General features: G+C 35.7%; 1 protein-coding gene across 9 annotated transcripts in view; it reads left to right on the top strand.

The window, feature by feature from the left end:
• Positions 1–22,715, top strand: part of Ctnna2 (catenin alpha 2) — a 1,179,603-nt gene that overhangs the window by 208,429 nt on the left and 948,459 nt on the right. For 5 of the 9 annotated variants that reach the window (XM_087201985.1, XM_087201975.1, XM_087201973.1 and 2 more), the window contains exon 3: positions 8,585–8,656. The exons of the other annotated variants lie outside the window; for them this stretch is intronic. In XM_087201985.1, coding sequence (XP_087058111.1) covers positions 8,585–8,656 — 72 coding nt within the window. The remainder of the gene's footprint in view (positions 1–8,584; positions 8,657–22,715) is intronic. 9 annotated transcript variants of the gene reach the window in all.

Here is a 22,715-nt window from a genome sequence, read left to right as displayed (position 1 = left end):
AAAATCTGTCCACATCAAAGGAGACGATGTTTTTGAGTCACCCTTCAGAATTGGTTGGAAGATGATAAATACTGTTGGATAGCTTCTGCCTGACTTGTTCTGAGAGGTTTCATTTCTTCACAGTTGTTTTAATACATAACAAAACCTTTTTAATGGCATTATTTCTTATTACAGCTATTGGTTATCTCACTTACTTCATGTCTTAGAATACTATATTTCTAATGTGATTACACTGAGTTGCTATCTCAAACCATTTTGACCAGATATTGAAGCCTATTTTGAGAATCTAGCTGAAGATATGTTTGAACAGATATTGTGTATTGGTTAAGTCTTGAGAGAGGGATTTTGATTGGATGATTTTGTCGGTGAAGGGTGTTCTGAGTGGTGGGAGACACTGTACCTAGTGAGAACATTTAGCATAAACACTCTAGTTTATTATCTCAATTCTTTTCAATAAGAAATTCCCCCCAAGTGTTTGCATTGCCTCCAAATTAATTAATTTCAGCCACTACCTTGTCAGCTTTTAAATACAGCCATCTATCCTAGTAGGAGACAGTATATATGTATATGTTTGTGTATGTGTTGAGTGACTGTTTTGTGCATGTGACTCTGTCTTGTGGGTGTATACACTCTGACGTAATAATCTCCACAACCTCTACTTTCTGAGAAAAGTCTCAGGAGATTTAAACTCCCACATTACTAGTTCCATTACTGTTGGTTTTCTTTTTTACTTTGAGCTATTGTTTATCCACAGTTTTGGGCTGAATATACCTTAAAGCATTTTGAGCAAAGAAATTCCCTTTTACCTGAAACATAATCATAAACATTGTTTCTAACTTAACAGAGGAAAAGAAATCTTGGGTTTTTAATAAAACTCTCTCATTTCTCCTTTTTATTTTGAAGGTTTGACATAGTTTCTGAATCGCTAAACAAAAGTCAACTCTCAAGAGTTCTGTGTTGCTCTAAAGTGGAAATATGACTGTAGCTGAGTTTCACCTTTATATGAAGTGAGAAAATCTGTGACAGTCTCTCAACTGTTTTTATTTGATTTATTGCTTATTTCTTTGTCTAGTGGGCAATGAGAATAGACTAAAGACGAAGTGGTTCAGAGGCTGCTGTTGACATTGCATTTCGCTGCATGATGCTGCCTCATCTCTCTTTCTGGAGTTATTTTGCTTGCATTCCAGATATGCTAGAGGAAGAACGAGTAGCAAGTTCCTGTGCTGTCATTTGATTAATAGCTTTTGAAATTTAGTTGGACTAATTTTTCTCTCACACATTCTCTGTATCTTCTACCCTTAAAGACAAAAGGAACAAGAAATTGAAATAAAATAGATAAATAGAAAAGGCAAAGATGCATAGGTTTTCATAACATTTCCTAATAATAGCAAATTGTTTAGTCTTTGTCATCCTTTCAACTTATTTTCTTATAAATAAGAAGCAAAATGTCTTATATACAAACATGGAAGAAGTTTGAAATACTGCAGTTTGTGAACAGCTCATCAGGAAATTTCAGGACAGAGTTAGGAAATGTTTTCTCTAAAGGGCCGGACAATAAACATTTGGGCTTTGTTGGCTGCCTAGTGCTGTTCCACCTGCTGAACTCTGGTGCTGTGAAGAAGCATCCATGGAGAATATTTAAACAAATGGTATGGGAGTGTTCACATAGCACTGATTAATGGACATTTCACTTTTGTGTAACTTTCATGACACATGAAATACATTAAATTTTTATTTTTTTAACCTATTATAAATGTCAATATTATTCTTTGCTCACCTGTCATTAGAGCCAGGTGGTGGGGTGCACTTGATTCATGAGCCACTTTGCCAGCCACACAATAAAAAGAACATAGTTCTGTTATCAAAGCCAGGATAATAATGGCATTGTCTGCTTTTTGTTAGCATGCACCATACATAAGCCACAGTGTCAATTAGTTTATGTGCCATCTCATTAATCTGTAAAGCAATTTCTGTATTAGACATTATTACCTTAATATTAAGAGAACTAATTGAGGCTCAGGGAAGCTCAGAAAAATTCTCAGTGGCACAATGTTAGTAAGTTGAAGGATTTGCATTCTTCTGCTACCACATCATGCAATGCTGAGTATACCCCATTACTGCTTTGGATCACCATCTGTCATCTGTAAAACTGAAGTTCCTTGCATAGGTTCATTGCCCTGCACATGTGGAGAGACCCATATAATTCTGAAAGCTTTCAAGTGTTATGCAACTAGAAAATTAGTATTACGACTGCTGGCAGGAACTATGTACTTTTTTCTCTAGCTTTAACAGCCTGGATTCACGAGGACCATTTGGGGACTCTAATTAGGACTCGTTAGGACTCTAATTTGGGAGAGATATGCCTAAATATCTATGGGATGTGTTATCAAGTCAATAAACCATAGAATATAGTTTAAATTGATTATTGACTTCATAAAAGGAGACTATATAGAAAGGCATTTATCAGGAAAATTTGTCTAGTCAGGAGAGGTATATGCTAGCTTTAAAGAATAAGATGAGCTGGAGTTGGTCAAGTGGTATTAACATACATCCAAGAATCACAAATATTTACCATCAAATTTCTCCCATTGACATATGTAATTGTTTCATAATTCAATATTCTTTTTTAATTTAGAATTTGTGAATGTAACCTCAATGATGATGCTTTTTAAAAAATCATAGATAAATTGAGCATCAACCCAAAACATCAGTTTTGGCATAATTTTTATAAAAATGAGATACATTGATGGTGAAACAGGCACTAGTAAGCCTAATTAACATGCCGAGCAGTAGTCATCAGCTGAATTTTAAACAGCAGTTCTGTAAGTTCTTAGAGAAAGAGAAAATGAAACAATAACCCACTCACTGATATCTAGCCTGGATAGAAGAGTATAATTAGAAAACAGAAAGGATCTTAGAAATTATAGTGTGTGTGTGTATATATATATATATATATATATGTGTGTGTGTGTGTGTGTGTGTGTGTGTATATATATATGTGTATATAAATGTGTGTGTATATATATATGTGTATATATATGTGTATATATATCAAAAATTAAAATTCAATAAAAGATTGAAGTATAATGTCCAAAAAGTTCTCCAAAAGTAGGAATAAAAAGAAACAAAATTAAGAGTGAAATTAGGAAAATCACTGCAAGTGATAAATTACAAAGAAATTATATTTTCAGAGAAAAAAGAATTTATATATATGAAAGAACTGTTATCAAATATAATCAGAAAAGGAGAGCTTGACATTTTAAAATATAATGTTACATTTTTAAAAAGTAAATAGTGAATGACCTAACTTGCTTCTATTAGGCTTCACTTTCTCTAAGTTGCACCATCTCCAAGCCTTTAGAATTTGGGAGACATTTAAAGTCTAAGCCCTAACACAACTTATCATCATTTTTGAGTTTTGATTTTAACCATCATGCATGACATATTATAGAGGTCTCAAGCAGTATTGGAGTGTCTGGAGTTAATTTTATGTTTGCCTGCAACAAAGAGTTTTATGCTTTCATATGTTTTCATGTTAGTGTTTAGTGTCCTTCAATTTGCAGTTGAAGAGCTTCTGTGAGCACTTCCTTGTAAGGTGGCTCTAATAAGAGTAACTTATATGTGACTTGATGCTTTTCCCTGGCTGCTTTCAAAATTGTCTTTTTGTCCTTGACTTTTGATGTACAATAATAATGTATCCTTTGGGCTTAAAAAAAAAAGTAAATAGTAAGATATTCACTAATTAAATAAATTACCAAAGAGTTTTAAAATTGAACAAAAAAGTAATTAGAGAATCAATCCAAAAGCTTTAATAGTCTCATAATGAGAATTCCAGAAATAGAGCAAAACTTTGGGGAGAGCCTGTTAAAAATACTAGGACAAAAAATTGTCTCAGTGCTGGGCATCGTGGTTTACGACTATAATTCCAGCACTTGAAAGGCTGAGGCAGAAGCAGAAGGATCAGTTTGAGTTCAAAGCCGGTGTGGGCTATACACATTGAGCTCAAAACTGGATAGTGAAACTCTGTCTCCAACAAAAACAAAAAACAAAACCTAACTAGAGAGAGAGAGAGAGAGAGAGAGAGAGAGAGAGAGAGAGAGAGAGATTGCCCCAATAAAGAACATAAATCATTACATTCAAAGAACTCAACAAATTCCAAGTGATCCACACCTATATGTACTCAAAGCAGGACAGATGTGTCTAATATCAGAAATATATAGCAGATTCTGAGAAGCCAGGTTACATAAAAAGGCTTTAAAATAAGAATTATATTAGAGGTCTTAATGCCAACAAAGTATAATAATGATTTCAAAATTATGACTGAAAATATATCTCAACATAAAATTTTGTATCTATCCAATTCATCAACTACAGAATAAAGATTTTTTTAAAAGCACTTTTGCAGACAAAAATAGACCTTTTTAAGGAATGTAGTGGGAGATATATTCCACCTAAATGAAGAAGTAAGCAAATTAAGAATAAAGATTTAGTACAGGGGTGGAAAGGGTGCAAGAAGGAAATTCCAAGAGAAGAAGGTATATGACAGTCAGGCAGAGCAATAATTAGGAATCCCAGGAGGGATTTCCTAGCGACACAAAAAATAAAGATTGCTGAGATTGTTTAACAATCTGTGATTTTACATGAGTTTTTACAAAGCTATTGAAAAGTATGGAAGGGTACAGGAAGACTTAGACAACATTTCAATGAAAACTAATACAATTTTAAAGTGAGGTAACACTTAAATTCAGGAAAATAATAAGATGCACAAGAAAAATGTAACTATCCTTCTTGTGTCAGAATAAGACAACATTAGGGCTGAGGGTGTAGCTCAGTGGTAGAGTACTTGCCTAAAGTCCATGAGGCTCTAGGTTTGATCCCTAGAACTTCACAAAAAGAAGAAAAAAAAACTGGAAGAAAAAAGACAAAGACATGAGACTGAATATCAATATTAAAGTAATTGTACTGTAATATTGAAAGGAAAGAGTTCTGAGAATATTAAGATATAGTGAACATCTAAAATAGAGTGATTAGGGGACATAGTACATAGATATGAGGTAGCAATATGGATGGGGATATCAGAAGAAAAATGTTTAGAGATGAACACTCTGCATTTGTGCATGAGCCTTGCAAACAAGAAGGGAGAATTATACATGAGACTACTGTTTTTAGTATAAGAGCCTTTTGGCACTGTTAAAATTTTTAACTACATAAATATCTTATTCTGATGAAGGTAAACATTAATTGGAGGCATAAAACCACATAGGCTGTCGTGGAAGGAAGTCAGCTTCCTGACTTAGAGGGAGTCTAGCACAGGTTTCTTTCCAAGTTTCACTCAGTTTTATTAGGCTTCTGTGGACTTTTGCCAGTGTACAGAGACAGTGAAAGGAGTGACATAGCTGGTGCTGTCTTCTGCAGCAAACATGTGACACCAGAGCTTCTGCGTAGGGGTCCATAGAGAGGTGTGGTTCATGCCAGATGGACAAGGTCTGGCTGTGACAAGGAAAGCCGGTGGAGGGATACTAAGATCATGGGAAGATTCCATTGTTCGGTGATTTCTAAACAGCGTTGTCTGCTCCTCTGTAATAACTCTGATTATAGAAATAAACTCATGTGGTACATATTAGCAGTAAATGTGGTCAAGGCGTAGCAGAAAATGAGAGCCAGAAAGCCAGAGAAAGTGTCAGAGTTAGTGGAAAGACCAGTATCTAGGCTAGCAGGCCAGGAAGTAGGGCCAACTTTCATTCCGGAGTAGGTGTACAGATGAACCTGAGCCCAGAGAAGTTCATTATCTGGTCTGGAATCAAAGAGCTCAATATTGAAATCTGTGGTTTGGTAGCTCTGTGAAGTCGGTGGGAGAAGTGTTTCCCTATTAGATACCTTAACTCTCTCAGAGCTGATTTGGTTTTAGAACTTCTGGATAGTCTCTTTGGTCATGTTAGATGTATGTGGAATGTTTTTGTTCACATAAAAGTTAAGAATAAGCAGATGTGATGTCTGCCTGTAGTAAAAGTATCTTCCTTGCAGATAGCGATGTGCTCTGGTTTATTTTCTAACAATATTTATGGCCCCACAGATGAAATTAATAAGTGCATTTTTGGAGGCATCTAACCTACCTTAATAATAGAAGAGTTGTCCCCTTCCCTAATAATAAAACCCAATAGAGATTACAGTGATCTTGTTCTGCATACTACGGTATATTAGATACTTACAGCATGACAATTATAAAATTTGACACTACTAATGAATTAATGATTAATGAAATCGGTTAATTAATTTTAAAATTTTTTAATTTCTCTTGGGTGAGGTAACTGACAATGATGAAAAGTGATCAGTCCTCACTTTTTTCCACTTTAGAATTCTTGCTATATTTATCTATTAGTTTGATTAAACAAACAAAAAAAAGAACTCATGCAACTCAAGCTGTGGTTTAAAGAAAAGCATGTAGAGATTAACTACACTTAGAAATTAGAGGCACTTTCTACAGAAGACATATCCTCTTCATCTTAGAAACAACTTTTTTTTGTCTTTGCTGATTTAGAAACCATTTTAAAAGATAACCTAAAATATGTACGCCTAAAGTGTAGCCATCATTATTCTATTTTAAATGGCTATCAATATATAGCAAAGATTTTTATTTAAAGTTTCTGATGCCTTCAACAGGAAAGATAGTAATGAGCACTTGTTCTTCCCTTTGTTTTAACATCAAATATTAACTAGGGAAGGAAAGGCCAAATGGAATAATGTATCTACATGTGTTTTATACTGAGAGGACCATGTATAAACTCATATGAGATCTAAGAGGGAAAATTTATAATTTAATCTCTCTTGACTGAGAAAATTATGATTTTCACCACATCTAATTGGGGACACAATTGTTAATCTCGCTTCATGAATTTATTGTCTACTACTTTCTTCTGTGTCTAGAGGCTTTTGTTCTGTGACTGAGATCATGTATCATGCCCACTTTGTCTTACTGTTTAATAAATTACTTGAAAACAGAAATGGTACTAACCATATACAAACACACCTACATATTTACTCCTTGAATATTGTCTAGTAGAATTATTTTCTTTGTGATAGATAATAAATAATTTTGAATTCTAGCAAAATATCAAACCATTTTACAATATTACCCTTCTTATTGAATATATATATATATTCAAATATATATTCAAACTTGGTGCTTAACACAGAAAATGTCCTCATTGTTAGAAAAATGTGATGTTACCATTGTACCTTTTAGTTCTCACACTGTTATCTCTGAACAGAATGTAAAATGATACAAAATTTGATTTGGAGATACTATGAATATAATGGAAAAAAGTTTTCTGTTTTTACCTTAACTCTATAAATACAATGACAGTGAGCCCAATTTTTTCTAATTAGAAAAAAATAAATAAAAATATGTTTATAATATTTCTCAGTATTTCTTTACTTTAAATAAATTTTCTTCAGCACTTTTTACATTTGAACTTTATTGTTTTGTAAAAAGTAAATTACAAAAATATTTAATAGGAGCATATGTAGTAGCTATTTATACATTCATTCATCCCACTATGGACTACATGCTTTATAAGCCATTGGGCCTATAATGAGCAAGATAGGCAGACGGGGACCATCATGATTAAGAAGCAGAATGTATTTAATGTGCTTGATAAGCCAAATGCTGAAATGAACCTCCCAACACTGAATGGTGATCAATTACATTAGAGTGTCAAAGCTTCCCCCAGTTATCCTCATCAGCTGGATCAGCATGGAGTGGAACTTGGATCTGATTCATATAGTCTTTTCCTGATCTCCCACTTAAAGGACATATTCTATCTCCCATGTCTTGAAGCACAGTTTCTTTTGTTAAAACTTATATGACATATCTATTACAGTTTTTTGTTTAATGTTTTTCATTAATATAAATTAATAATTGAATGTATATTCATTTTCCTGCATACCATTGGCACATAGATAGTGGATTATAAATCAATAGTTGTGTTTTTATTTTATTTTACAGTGCTAGAGAAATAATCTATAACGTTGCAACATTCTAGCTAAGCATTCTACTCATGAGCTACATCATGACCTACATTAAATAGTTGTAGATGACTGAAAATTTAGTTGCTAACATTCATTTTGTGATCCATCATGATTATGTAGGTTTTTTTTTTTTTTTTTGGTACTGGAGATCGAACTCAGGATGTTGTGCTTGCGAGGTGGGCAAAGGAACCACTGAACTAAATCCCTGGCCCATGATTATGTATTTTAAGGGCTATATTATTTTAAATTATTATGCAGTGCTATTTCAAATTATTATACCTTTGTGAACTTCAACATTTCTACGAAAGTGTAGCTGCTTTTACATTTGATAAATTAAATTATATATTAGTACAGTTGACCCTTGTTGTCTCAGGGGGATTGGTTCCAGGACCTGCTCCCTCCCAGCAGCTATTCAATTTCCTTGTATAAAAATGTAATAGTATTTGAATGTAACCTATGCACATTCTTCTGATACACTTTAAGTCACTGCTAGATTACTTATAATACCTAACACAATCTAAGTGCTGTGTAAATAATTCTACACCCTTTTGTTTAGAGGTTAAGGACAAGAAAGAAGAATCCTCTGTCAGTTGAGTCCCCACTTGCAGAATTTGTGAAGAGGCTGTCTGTATGTACCAAAAAAAAGCTACTTAAATATGATAAAATAAGTAAAGCAAAGGATAAAGTAGACAGATATATGTATAATATTCATCAAGGCCTTTTTTAAAAATCTTACTTTGGTATTTTCATAAGAAAAAGCTTCAACCAAACCAAGAAGTGGTTGGTGCGGGGGAGGGCAGGTGTCCTTCTACTCTCTGGGAAACTACCCAGATGTTTATCTCATCTGCTCCTTCACAAGCCCTCTTGGTCCTAGAAGGACTGGATGGCTTCAGTGATGAATGAATGAATGAATAAATGAATGTATTTTAAAGATTTAGAGTAAGGCTTCTTTTTTTTATTTTTTGAATCTGGTTTATTTTACTTAGCATAGTGTTTTCAAAGTTCACCCAGTGTTGTAGCGGCCCCTGCACTTTATTTTCTTTCAAGGCCAAATAATTTCCCATTGTATGCAATTGCTACTTTTCGTTTACCCCTTTATCCACTGATAGGCACTTGGGTCATTCCTACCAATGGTCATTGTGAATAATGCTGCTCTGTACTCTGCATACAAGTATTTTTTTTAATTCCTGCTTGCAATTCTTTTGTCTCTCAACATGTTAATTTAAACTGGGAGACGAGGGGAGATTCTTGTTTCTAAGAATCTGGTATTTTGCCTGAATCTAATCATTGTTATTTGCATTCTTAAAGGATTTGAGGAATTCCATCAAATTTTGTTCATTGCATCAGTCTCCTGAGAGGAAGAGGCAGACAGTCACAGCTTTGCTATGGGGCAGGGCCACTTGGGGTGAAGGCCAAGGTGTCCTGGTCTGCAAAGGTCACGAAATGGTCTTTGATGTACATCTCAAATTTCTCACATAAGCATCTCACATTTTTGCCCTTTGTTTCACATGTCTTCAATTTGCTAGATATTAGAAAATGTAATGATAAAAGCAGAAAGTGGTGCGTGGAAAGTAACTGCAGCATCTAATTCATTTGTAGTAGTCATTTTTAAAATTTTTTTCATTAATTTTATAAGTAATTTTAGGTATACAATACGCTGACATTCATTATTGGGAATTTGTACCTTTACATAATGTATCTTGGTTCTTATTTTTTTCCGCATGCCCCTGCTCTCCTTTCAACAGCTCCACCCCTCCCTATTTACAAAGATTTTGTTTTCATTTTTTCCTTTTCTCATATTTATTCCTTTTTCTTCTTTCTTTTCCCTAACCTCTCCCATTTCCTCTTTCCCTTTGGACTTTTTCTATTTTTCATTATCTATTATAAATTTTGATCCTTATTTACACTTTCATTTTCTCATACCAGAGAAACTATTTGGTATTTACACACATGTGTCCTATTTATTTTACTTAAGAGTATCGCCTCAATGTGCATCCATTTAGCTATAAATGTCTCTAGATTCTCATTTTTTTATGGCTGAGTAGTACTCTATTTTATTTTTAAAAAACACATTTTCTTAATCCAGTCTCCAGTTGGGCAATTGGGCTGTTTCCAAGATTTAGCTATTAAAAACTGTGCTGCTATAACCATGGGTGCATATATAATGCTGTAGTATGATTATTTTAATTCTTTTGGGAAGATATCCAGCAGGGGAAAATCTGGGTCAAATAGAACCTCTAATCCTATTTTTTGAGGTACCTCCATATTGATTTCCACAATGGTTGCACCAGTCTGTGCTCCCACCAATGGAGGAGAAAGTTTTTTTTTTTCCTACCAGCACCTCCAGCATTTGTTATTGGTTGATTTCTTGGTAGCAGCCATTCTTTTGGGGGTGAAATGGAATTTCATTGTTGTTCTCATTTGCATACAAGGGATAACTTCATTTCCTTTGCATTTACTTAAACATATTCTATGAGCTAGTATGTGGTCTTTTTGGAGAATGAACCATGTGCAGCTGAAAAGAATCTGTATTCTGATTTTGTGGAGTGGAACACTGTAAACATCTATGAAGTTCATTCGTTCAAGAGTGATTATCTTCTAGTATTTAGTTGTTTATTTTTTGTTTATTTGATCTATCTATGACGGTAGGGTATTGAGGTCCCCCACTGCTATTGTATTAGTGCTTATTTGACTTTTCATGCCCATTAGTATTTGTCTCATGTAATTGGGTACACTAGTGCTTGGTGCATACATATTTATAATTGTCACCTCTTCCTCTTGGATTATTCCCTTTATAAGAATGTAGTGTCCTTCTTTGTCTCTCTTAATTACTATTGGTTTGAAATCCATTTGATCTGCAAAGAGGACAGCTACTCCTGCTTTTTTTTGGTTTCCTGTTACATGGAGTATAGTTTTCCTAACTTTCAGTCTATGTGTTTCTTTGAATTAAGTGTGTTTCTTGTATACAGCATAGTGTTGGATCTTGCTTCTTGACCCATTCTGTGAGTCTGTTTCTTTTGATTGGTGAATTGAGATCATTAACATTGATGGTTATAACTTACATGTGTTGTCTTATCCTTGTCATTACCTTTTCTTGTTGTTGGATTCTCCCCCTTTGCATTTAATTTCTTGTCTTACCTGATGTATTCAATCTTCTGGGTTTCATGGGGTTGTGACCCTCATTGTCTTTTCCTAGGATATTGTTTAAAATTTTTTGGAGTGCTGGTTTAGTATTCATGAAGTTCCTCGGGTGCTTATTGTCATGAAAGTATCTTATTTCTCCATCAATTTTGAAAGATATTTTTTCAGGGTACATCAGTCTGGGTTGGAGGTTGTTTTCTTTTAGGGCTTGAAATACTTCACTCCAGGCTCTTCTTGACTTGAGGGTTTCTGTTGAGAAGTCTGCTGTTTTTCTTGTGAGCTTTCCTTTGTATGTGATTTTTTTCTTTTCTCTAATTGCTTATAGGATTTTGTTCTTCTGTTGGGTTTCTGGAATCTTAACTATTATATGCCTAAGTGCTGATTTTTTTAACCATGGCTAGTTGCAGCCCTATATGCTGCACTTATCTGTATGTCTAATTCTTTTCCCCTACTTGGGAAATTTTCTGCCATTACTTCTGTGAACAGCTTTTTATGTTATTTGCCCTATCTCCTGTTTCTTCATTGACTCTGGTCAGTCTTATGTTATTCTTCTTGGCAACATCTAGCAGCTGCTGGATTGATTTCTCCACTATATTTAAGAAATTTTTCTTTGCTGGTCACTAATTTCAATCCTGTTTTCTATGTTTGATATTCTGTCCTTACCTTGGCTCATTCTACTGCATAAACTTTCAATGGTGTTTTTAATCTCCTGAATATCTTTTTGGACCTGTTTTATGGATTCTATTTGTTTCCTATGCTGGGATTCCATCCTCAGCTCCTCTATTTTTTTTTAGCTGTGTCTGCTCTAGAGTTATTAATCATGTCTTTCACTATGGTCACAATCTCTGTTGTTACCTGAGAAATTCTTTATGATTTTATTTTTTCCAGATCCTCTTTCATTGCCAGTTCAGGGAATCCAGGTGGTTGAGTACCAGATTCTTCCATCTCACTGCACCTAGGGGTTGACTTAGGGGATTTGGAAGTCTGGTTTTGAGACCTGTTTATATTTTCTCATTTCAATAGATGTAGCTGGCTGTGCCTTTGTTGAAGTGACATTTTTGCTTGCCTAGTGGGCTGCAATTTTCAGCAGCCTCAGAGAGGCCTTCTTTCTGCTGCTCACTACTGTGCCAATTCCTGGGTTCAAAATGGTGGGCTTATGGATCCCTACACTGTGCTGTTTTCCAAGCAGGGTTCTGGCTAGGGCCTGTGGATACTTGGGATGGTATCTGAGCATGCCTCTGGTTGGGGCCTGCCCACCTGTGGAGCTGTTGTCTGGGAGGGCATTTAGCTGGAGACTGTGCACCCAAGTACCTGGTGTCTAAGCGGGCTTTTGGCTTGGGTTTGCATGCGCTTACCAGTGGCATCTGGGTGGGCCTCTGGCTGATTCCTGATCATCTGTTCAGTAGTTTTCCAGACAGGGCTTTGAATGGGTCCTATGGGCCCAAGCTGCTGATGTCTGGGTAGGGCCCTGGCTGGGTCCTGCACACCTGTACCACTCTGGTCCACAAGGTTTCTCCCTGGGATCTGAGTGCACTTATGGATGGTATTTAGGTGGGCCTCTGGCTGTTACCTGAGTTCCTGTGCAGCTGTTTTCTAGGAAGGCCCAAGCCCCTGGTATCTGGGAGAGGCCCTGGGTGGGAATTGGGCAACCACATTGCTCTGGTACAGGTGAACTTCTTGCTAGAATCTAGAGTTATGCTTCTTATTTTTTATTTTAATTAATTTTATTGGTACATTTTAGGCATACAATATAATGACATGCATCATTGGAAATTTGCACCTTTACATAATCTCACTTGTTCTTATTTTTCCCCCATTCCCCTGCCCTCCCTGCAACCCTTCCATCCCTCCCTATTTACAGAGACTTTGTTTCCATTTTCTCATTTTCTAATATTAATTCCATTCCCTTCTTTCCTTTCCCCTAAACCTCCTACTTCCCCTTCTCCTTTGCCCCTTTTCTTACTATATCATATTATCTATTATACCTTTTAGTCCTTATTTACACTTTGAGTTTCTCACACTAGACAAACTATTCAGTTATTACACGTGTGTCCTATTTATTGCACTTAAGAGTATCACCTCAATGTGCATCCACTTAGCTATAAATGTCTCTAATTTCTCATTTTTTATGGCTGAGTAGTACTCCATTTGATAAAACACCTCATTTTCTTTACCCAGTCTCCAGGTGATGGGCAATTGGACTGCTTCCAAGTTTTAGCTATTACAAATTGTACTGCTATGAACATGGTGCACATATATCACTGTGGTATGATTCTTTTAATTCTTTGGGGAAGATCCCCAGCAGGGGAATAGCTGGGTCAAATGGGACTTCCAGTCTTAGTTCTTTGAGGTATCTCCATACTGATTTCCACAGTGGTTGCACCAATCTACACGCTCACCAGCAGTGGAGCAGGGTTCCTTTATCCCCACAGCCCCACCAACATTTGTTACTGGTTGATTTCATGGTAGCAGCTGTTCTTTCTGGAGTGAGGTGGAACCTCAGTGTTGTTTTCATTTGCATCTCTCGAAGGACCAGTGATGTTGAACATTTTTTCATATGCTTATTTGCTATTTCTACTTCTTTGTCTGAGAAATGTCTGTTCTTTCAGATGCCCTTTTTTGGATTGGATCTTTAAATTTGGGAGGTCTGATTTTTTTAAATCCTTTATAGATTCTAGGGCCAGGGATCTAGATAGTATCTTTTCTCTGAGGAACAGCAGGTGAAATCTTCATACTGTTGGTGGTTTCTCTTGCTGTGCAGAAGCTCTTTAATAAGAAGAGATCCCACTTTTTGATTGTTTGTGCTAGTTCACAGGTAACTGAGGTTTTGTTCATAAAATCTTTTCCTATACCAGTGTCTTCAATAGTTCTTCCTAACCTCTGTTCCAAAAGGTTCATCATTTCTGTTTTAATATTTAGATCTTTAATCCATTTCCATTTTAGTTTAGTACATGGTGAGAGACATAGGTCTAGTTTTAATCTTTGGCAAGTTGAAACTCAATTTTTCCAGCACCATTTATTAAAGAGGCTATCTTTCCTCCAGTGAGAGTATTTGACTCCTTTGTCAAAGATGAGGTGGGTGAGTGTGTCTGCAGTTGTTTCTGCATCTTCTAATCTGTTCTACTGGTCCTTGGGGCCATTTCTTTGACAGTACCATACTGTCTTCATCACAGTAACTTTGTAGTATAGTTTCAAGTTGTAGGTTGTGATTCTCCCTGCCATGTCTGTGTTGCCTAGAATTGCTTTTGCTATTCTAGGTCTCTTCTTGTTCCAAATGAATATTCAGATTGTTTTCTCAAGGCCTGGGAAGTATGCAGCTGGAATTTCAATTGGGATTGCATTGAATCTATATAGCAGTTTTGAAAGTATAACCATTTTCACTATGTTGATTCTTCCTATCCAGGACCAACGGGTATCTTTCCATTTTCTGATATTATCTTCAGTGTCTCCTTTCAGAGTGCTATAGTTTTCAGAGAAGAGGTCTTTGATTTCTTTTGTTAGGTTGATTCCTAGGTATTTCAGGTTTTGGATGCTATTAAGAAAGGAATTGTTTTCCCTATTTCTCTCTCAGTCAGTCTGTTTTCCATCTAGAGGAAAGCTATTGATTTGTGTGTGTTGACCTTGTATACAGCTACTTTACTGAATTTGGTTATTAAGTCTAAAGACTTTTGGTGGAGTTCTTGGGGTCTTCTATATAGAGTATCATGTCATCTGCAAATAATGACAATTTGACTTCTTCATTTCCTATCTTTATTCCTTTTATTTCATTTTCTTGTCTAATTGCCTTGGCTAATGTTTTCAAAACTATATTAAACAGGAGAGGTAATAGTGGACATCCTTGTGTTGTTCATTATTTTAATGTGAAGGATTTCAGTTTTTGACCATTTAGTATGTTACTAACTGTTGGTTTGTCATAGATGGTTTTTATCAGATTGAGGCAGAGACCATCTACTCCAATTTTTTGTAGGGTTTTTATCATAAATGCATGTTGGATTTTGTCAAATGCTTTTTCTGCATCTATTGAGATGATCATATGATTTGTGTCCTTGGCTCTATTGATATAGTGTATTGCATTTATTGATTTGTGTATGTTGAACCATCCCTGCATCCATGGGATGAATCCCATCTGGTAATGGTGTATGATCTTCTTGATGATCTTCTGCATTCTACTTGCCAGTATCTTATTAAGGATTTTTGCATCTATATTCATTAGTGAGATTGGAATATTGTTTTCTTTTTTTGGTTGGCCCTTTCTCTGCTTTGGGGATCAAAGTGATGCTTGCTTCCAGGAATGAATTCAGGAGCATTGCTTCCCTTTTAATTTCATTGAAGAGTTTAAACAGTAGTGGCAATAGTTCCTCTCTAAATGTCTTGTAGATTTCAGCAGTGAAGCCATCAGGACCCAGGCTTTTCTTAGTGGGTAAGTTTTTAATTACATTTTCTATTTCATTGGTTGATATTGGGTCATTTGGAATTTTTAAATCTTCTTCGTTCAACTTTGGTAATTCATACGTATCTAGGAATCTGTCCATTACTTCTGTGGTGTGCATCTTATTTGTGTAGAGGTTCTCAAAGTAGGTATTGATGATCCTCTGGATTTCTGCTGGTTCTTTTGTAATTTCATCCTTTTCATTCCTAATTGCATGGATTTGGGTCTTTTCTTTCCTTTTTCTGATAAGGTTGGCTAAGGGTTTGTTAATTTTGTTTATTCTTTCAAAGAACCAACTCTTGGCTTCATTTATTTTTTGTATCATTCTCTTAGTCTCCATTGCATTGATTTCTCCTCTGATCTTTACAATTTCTTCCCTTGTATGAGCTTTGGGGTTGTCCTGCTCTTCTTTTTCTAGAAGCTTGAGCTTCAGTATTAGGTTGTTTAATTGGGCTCGCTCTGTTTTCCTAATATGAGTGTTCACTGCCATGAATTTCCCTCATAAGACTGATTTCATTGTGTCCCATAGATTCTGATATGTTGTATTTTCCTTGGCATTTAATTGTAGAGACTGTCTGATTTGTTCTTTAATTTTCTCTGTGACCCATTGTTTAAGTGTGTTGTTCAACTTGCATGTCTTTAAAATTCTTGTGGTTTCTTTTGCAGTTGATCTCCAATTTCATCACACTATGGTCTGATAATACAGAGGGGATAACTCCAATTCATTTGCACTTATTTAAACATGTTCTATGAGTGAGTATGTGGTCTACTTTGGAAAACAACCCATGTGCAGCCGAAAAGAATGTGTATTCTGATTTTGTGGGGTGGAACACTGTGTAAACATCTGTGAAGTTCACTTGTTCATGAGTTTGATTGAGTTCTAGTATTTCATTGCCTATTTTTTGTCTAGTTGATCAATCTATTTGTAACAGTGGTGTATTGAGGTCCCCCACTACTATTGTATTTTTGCTTACTTGATTTTTCATGTCCATTAGTATTTGTTTTATATAGTTGGGCACACTAGTGTTTGGTGCTCTTATGTTTATTATTATCATCTCTTCCTCTTGGATTGTTTCTGTTACAAGGAGGTAGTGTCCTTCTTTGTCTCTCTTAATCAGTGTTGGTTTGAAATCCACTTGATCTGCAAAGAGGATAGCTACTCCTGCTTTTTTTCAAGTTCCTGTCACATGGAGTATTGTTTTCCACCCTTTAATTTTCAGTCTCTGAGTTTCTTTTTGAATTAAGTGTGTTTCTTATATGCAGTATATTGCTGGATCTGGCTTCTTGACTCTTTCTTCCAGTTTATTTGCTTTGATTGGTAAATTTAGACTGTTAACATTGATGTTATAACTGATACGTATTGATTTATTATTGTCATGACTTTTTCTTTTTGTTGGATCTTCCCACTTCATGATTAATTTCTTGTCCTGCCAGTTGGATTTATTTGGCTGGGCTTCCTGGGTTTATGATCCTTGTTGTCTTTTCTAGGATATTGTCTAAAAGTTTTTGGAGTGCTGGTTTGGCATTCATGAAATTCCTAAAGTGCTCTTTGTGGTGAAAGTATCTGATTTCTCCATAAATTTTGAAAGATAGTTTTGCAGGGTACATCAATCTGGGTTGGAGGCTGTTTTTCTTTAGGTCTTGAAATATGTCACTCCAAGCTCTTGCCTTGAAGGTTTGTGTTGAGAAGTCTGCTGTCATTCTGATGGGCTTTCCTTCGTATGTGATTTGTTTCTTTTCTCTAACTGCTTGTAGAATTTTGTTCTTCAGTTGAGTTTCTGAAATCTTAACTATTAGATGCCTATGTGTAGATTTGTTTTGATCAAGGCTAATTGGAGTCCTATATGCCTCCCTTATCTCTATGTCAAGTTCTTTCCCCCTATTTGGGAGTTTTCTGCCATTACTTCTCTGAACAATTTTTTCATATGGTCTGCACTCCCCTTCTGTTACTTCATTGACTCCGATCAATCTTATATTATTCTTCTTTGGATCATCTAGCAGCTGCTGGATTGATTTCTCATGATCCGTTACTATTTTAAAGAAATTTTTCTTTTCCTGTTCGCTAATTGCAATCTTATCTTCTATAACTGAAATTCTGTTCCCACATTGGCTCATTCTGCTACTTCAACTTTCAATGGAGTTTTTAATCTGGAAATCTGTTGCATCTGTTTTTTGGATTCCATTTTTTTCCTATTTGGGGATTCCATCATGTTACTCAGCTCCTCTTTTTTTTTTTATCTGTGTCCTCTCTAGATTTATTAATCATGTCTTGCACTATGGGCACAATTTCTGCTGTTATCTGAGAAATTATTTCTGATTTCATTCTTTCCAGATCCTGTTTTGTTGTCAGTTCAGGGAATACAGGTTGTTGGTATCAGGTTGTTTCATCTCATTTCCCTTTGGAGTTGCTTTAGGTAATCTGTAAGTCTCGCTTGAGACTTGTTTACGTGTCTTCTCATTTCAAAGATGTGGCGGTGGGGATGTGTGCTGCTGGCACTGTCATGGCTCATCTCCTCCATGCTGGTTGTACAGAGGACCAAAAGGTTCACCTCCTTTGAGTTGGGCATGGTGATACATTTGCCTGGAAGATTCACCTCCTCTGGGCTGGAGGCAGCTCTGCTCCTCGGCCCAGAGAAAAGCTTCTTAATACAACTTCTTAAAACACTTTTCTTTCTCATGGAGCTTTTATGTTGCATTATTTATCAAAATATATCTTTAAATATATATTGTTTTTGTCCCGCTGAGATCAGTACAGCTGGGGAGAGTGAAAACATAGGTGATTCATTGTTAGGATCTTAATATTTTATTCTTTGCTTGAACAGCTTAATGATACACATATATGTAAATTTTCTACAAATGATTTTCTAACATCAGCTTAAGTAGATGTTGTACATTGTGTCCAGAACACTGCTGTGTCATGCTGTAAGAGCTACCCCTGGATATCACTGTGGTTTTATGCAAGAAGTCTAGGCTTATTTATAACAAGAAGATGCCTGCACTGTTAAAAGGGGAATCTGTGTATAGATGCCAAGTCAGTCAGTCCAACTAGGAGAAGTAAACAGTCCTGAAATGCATTGCCTATGTACAGGCTGTGCAACTGAATCATACTGCTCAGATATAGAACACTTTGTGTTTAGCAGATTAATACATGTGAGTTCCAGCATTTCCTCACCCCTGATACACCTGTTTGATTATTAGGATTAATCTTTTGATTCAGTACTCCTGCCCTTTATCTCTTAGTGCTGATGTCTCTCTCTGTACTAAGGCTGAGGCCATGAGGTCTTAACTTTTGCAAAGCTCCTGGCTATGTTCTCTCTTGGCTGAGTCAGAAGCCCTGAATCTGCCTCCATATTTCTGAAATACTGCCTGGGTCTTCTTCTAATGGACCGATTCCTTTGACCCTTCACAGTATTAGCACCAACTGCCTAGCCTCAAGCATCTTAGGCAGCTGGGAATTCTTTACCCACCACTTGGTCCCAGATTGGCCCCCTGGATGCTTTTGATGCTGAAACTTCTGAAGCCCAACTTGATATATACCCCCTGTTGGCTAACCTGAGGGAGCCCCACCTTCACCTTTCAGTTGACTTCTCAGGCCTCTGGCCCATTCTTTTCTCAGTTAGTTCTGCATTTTGTCTAGTGTGCCTGCCTCTGTTTTGACAAGCATTACCTATTAGGGGGAAAGGCTGCAGGAAAGGAGGCCTAGATCCTAAAATTTGTGTTATGTATCCTTAGAGATGTGTCCATTTGCTTCCTTATTTTAGTTGATGGCTTTGCTAAAAACCATCAAATCAGGGTGATGATCTTCTTTTCCTAGGTGTTAAAGAAATAGAGTAGACTCAGCACTGGTTACTTACTGAAGGTCTTCAGTTTCAGATTTAGCACCACTTTAAAAATAACAAAATGGGTTTGTCATGAGTGAATGGCTCCTCTGTGCAACACACCTTCCCCACAGTACTCACTCCCTGGCCATCATGTTGTCTCTGGCTTTTTCCTGCTACATGCACATCATTATAGCACATCACAGTTGGAGAAGACTGTGGACAATCTTACTCCAGTGCTTCTTTTGCATATAATTAACATTTTGTAGAGTTTATACACAGAGAGTGAGCAATATGCGCTTTCAATTTAACTAGTACTTGTGATTCCAACTCCATGGTAATCTGCACCTTTCACATTTAGCATGCCATAATGCTCACTTTACATGAGTTTTATATCAGTATATCATGAAACAAATATCTATATAAATTATCAATCCATTGTGTGGTTTAGACAAAAAGTAAAAAATAATCAGCATGAAATTATGTAGTAGAAAGTATCAGGTCTGACTGGCAACTCTAGCTAATGCTACTAACATCTATGTGATTTTACAGAGGAATTGGTCTAATGCTAGTCCTCTTTGACATAAGATTGATGAAATTACCTAGTGTAGCTGTGCAGATTAAATGAGAGAAAACAGAAAGTATCCAACAAAAAAAAGCTTTCATAAAGCAGGTTCTCCAATAATGTTTCCTAACTGGCACAAGGGCCAGTTGGTGAACATTCACTCATATTTTCCTAATATTCTAGTGTTAATTATAAATAGATAACATAAAACTTGGCCTTGGATAAGGTCTGAAAACTCCCTGAATATCACAGCTATTATTATTGAGGAATCTAAAAAAATATAATCATATACTTTCATAAAAGACTACCTCTTATCATCTCTTCTCATTCTTTTTGATACATCTTCATGTTTTCATTCCTTTTTATATTGCCAGTTGTGCTATTATGAAATTCTCTCTCCTACCTACACGAATGCCTTGGAGATGCTTTTTAAAAAATTATTTTCTGTAACATCTCTATTTCCTAAAGATTTACTGTAGATTTTATAGTCCTTCTTTCTCCAGTGCTGTCTGAGAGGTGCTCCCCCAGTCCAGGCAGAAGTAAGTAAAATACATGAGTCAGTGAGGGGAAGCTATTGATGTTGCTAGAGAAGTACATGCAAATCCTGCTCTCCGGGCACTCTCCGTGAGTCAGAGGACCTCTGGCCTGCAGATCTTCAAGTACAGGAGTATGAGATTATAATAATTTGGACTTAGGCTCATAGCCATAAGAAATTTTAGCCAGAAGTAGCAGTTTTCCTGGCAAAAGATTTTTCTAAAATTGTTTATGTTTATAGAAGTCAAACTTTTAGTTTTGGGCTTTAGATTGGTATAATCCTGGTAATTAGAAAACATCAAGATGAACATCTGTTGAATTTCATGTTAAATTAGATACAATATGCTCTCTCTATATATATCTGTATATAAATACATATATGTGCAGATAGAAAGCTATACACACTTACATGTTGTATGTATAATATGTGAAATCTAGACAGATACATAGATTATAAAATGGTGGTTAGAATAAGAAGAAAAATGTAAGTTTCAGACCACATACTGTGTTCTGAGTTCATAATTTTGCATTAAAATTTTTTCTTAGCTATAACAAGTGAGCCAGTTTTAATAGTCTAATTAAGCAGTCAGTTGGGCTACTTATCTGCATTCACAAAGAGCAAATGGAAAACTGGAAGTGACTATATGTTCATTAATTAGCCAATTAAACACCTGCCTAAGACTTCTTGGTTTAGTAAAGCCTCCGCTTTTCAAACTCACTAGTATGTTGCTAAATATATAACTTTAGAATGAAAATATTTAATTTGAAAAGGTGTTGAACAATTCTCCACAATTTGTGTGTAAAATTGTAAAGAAAGTATGTGTGAAATATGCATTGCTCAGAACAAAGAAATCAGACCTTGCAGTTAGGCTTCTTTAATGATACTCTATGCATATAGTCAGTTTAGAAGCCTATGAAACTATTATAGAAAATAAAGTGTATATGCAAAGAAAATTGTAGCCTGTGTTGAAGAACTCCATAAAATACTATAGAATGAGGAGTCCATCTCCAGGATTCCATGTGCATCCTGGAGTACCTTAAGCCAAGCCATCTAAAAGATCCCAAACAAGGCAATTTCTGGTGTTCCTTTGTTAACCTCTCTTAATTTTTATATAAGAAAATTTATTGTTAAATTAATTCTCTCATGTATATTTATCTCTCTCACTGGATATGGATAACAGATTTCAGATATTGGTATGTACAGTTTATCATGTTGGACAAAAGTCAGGAATTTTATTTAAGTATCATATGGAATATAAAAGTTTGAAGTGACTTAGGGATAATTTTTAATTTATAACTGGCTATGAAAGAAAGGTCCAAAGAGAATAATTGTGTTAACACCACACAGCTAATAGTAGCTGATTTAGGGATCAAGTTCAAATATTCTGCTCTCATATCCAAGTGTCTTTCCCCATCATGGGTGATCAGTGTGTGTTCAGTTTTCTTTAGTTACACAGATAAATGCCTAAATTAAATTGTCATATTTAAACCTCATAGCAACACTAGTGATCAGGTGTACATCATTAATTCTCATTTTTTCCAAGATAAGAAACTGAGTCCCAGATTCAGTCATTTTTCAGCCATAAAGAAATGAAAAAAAAAAGAAATGGTAGTCTCCAAAACCCTTTTTCTTTCCTCTACCACATGCTGCTTCCTTTCACTGATATTTCACTCTGCAATATTGCATGCTTCAGTAATGATCATCCTGGACCCATCCTGCATTTCAGAAATGCTAATACTGGTTTTAAAGAGAAGTGATATCCTGAAGTAGAAAATGAGCTGCTTCCCTTTCTTGTGAATTGCCCAAATAAAGGTTCACAAGAAGAATCTTGACAAGAAAAATCACAGCCTGCTCATTTTGCCCTTTATTTCATCAACAATCACCACAGAATATTTGGAAAAGGAATGCTTAAGGAACACAGCTTGACAGTAGGGTTGTGCAATCAAGTGGAAGGCTGATGTTCAGTTCATCAGGATGACCCACAGTAAAATGTCAGTGTGGTCATTTCTTGTGTTATTGGCATTTTACCAGCAGTTTGTAGTTTAATGAAAGAACAGTAATGTACACTTGCATATCAGAATCAGAAAATGTCAGTAGATGATGTAATCATTTCTTTGAAAAACAAGAGAGTCATAAAATGGGGTATGTCATGCATATTGTGATGAAATTCTGCAGTCACATGAGTTGTCTTGCAATAAA

This window comes from Heterocephalus glaber, unplaced genomic scaffold (assembly GCF_053883595.1).
Source record: "Heterocephalus glaber isolate CG9 unplaced genomic scaffold, H.glaber_assembly_v1.0 deba00000470, whole genome shotgun sequence".
Taxonomy (NCBI): Eukaryota; Metazoa; Chordata; class Mammalia; order Rodentia; family Bathyergidae; genus Heterocephalus; species Heterocephalus glaber.
This window is presented reverse-complemented; position numbering and strand designations above follow the sequence as displayed.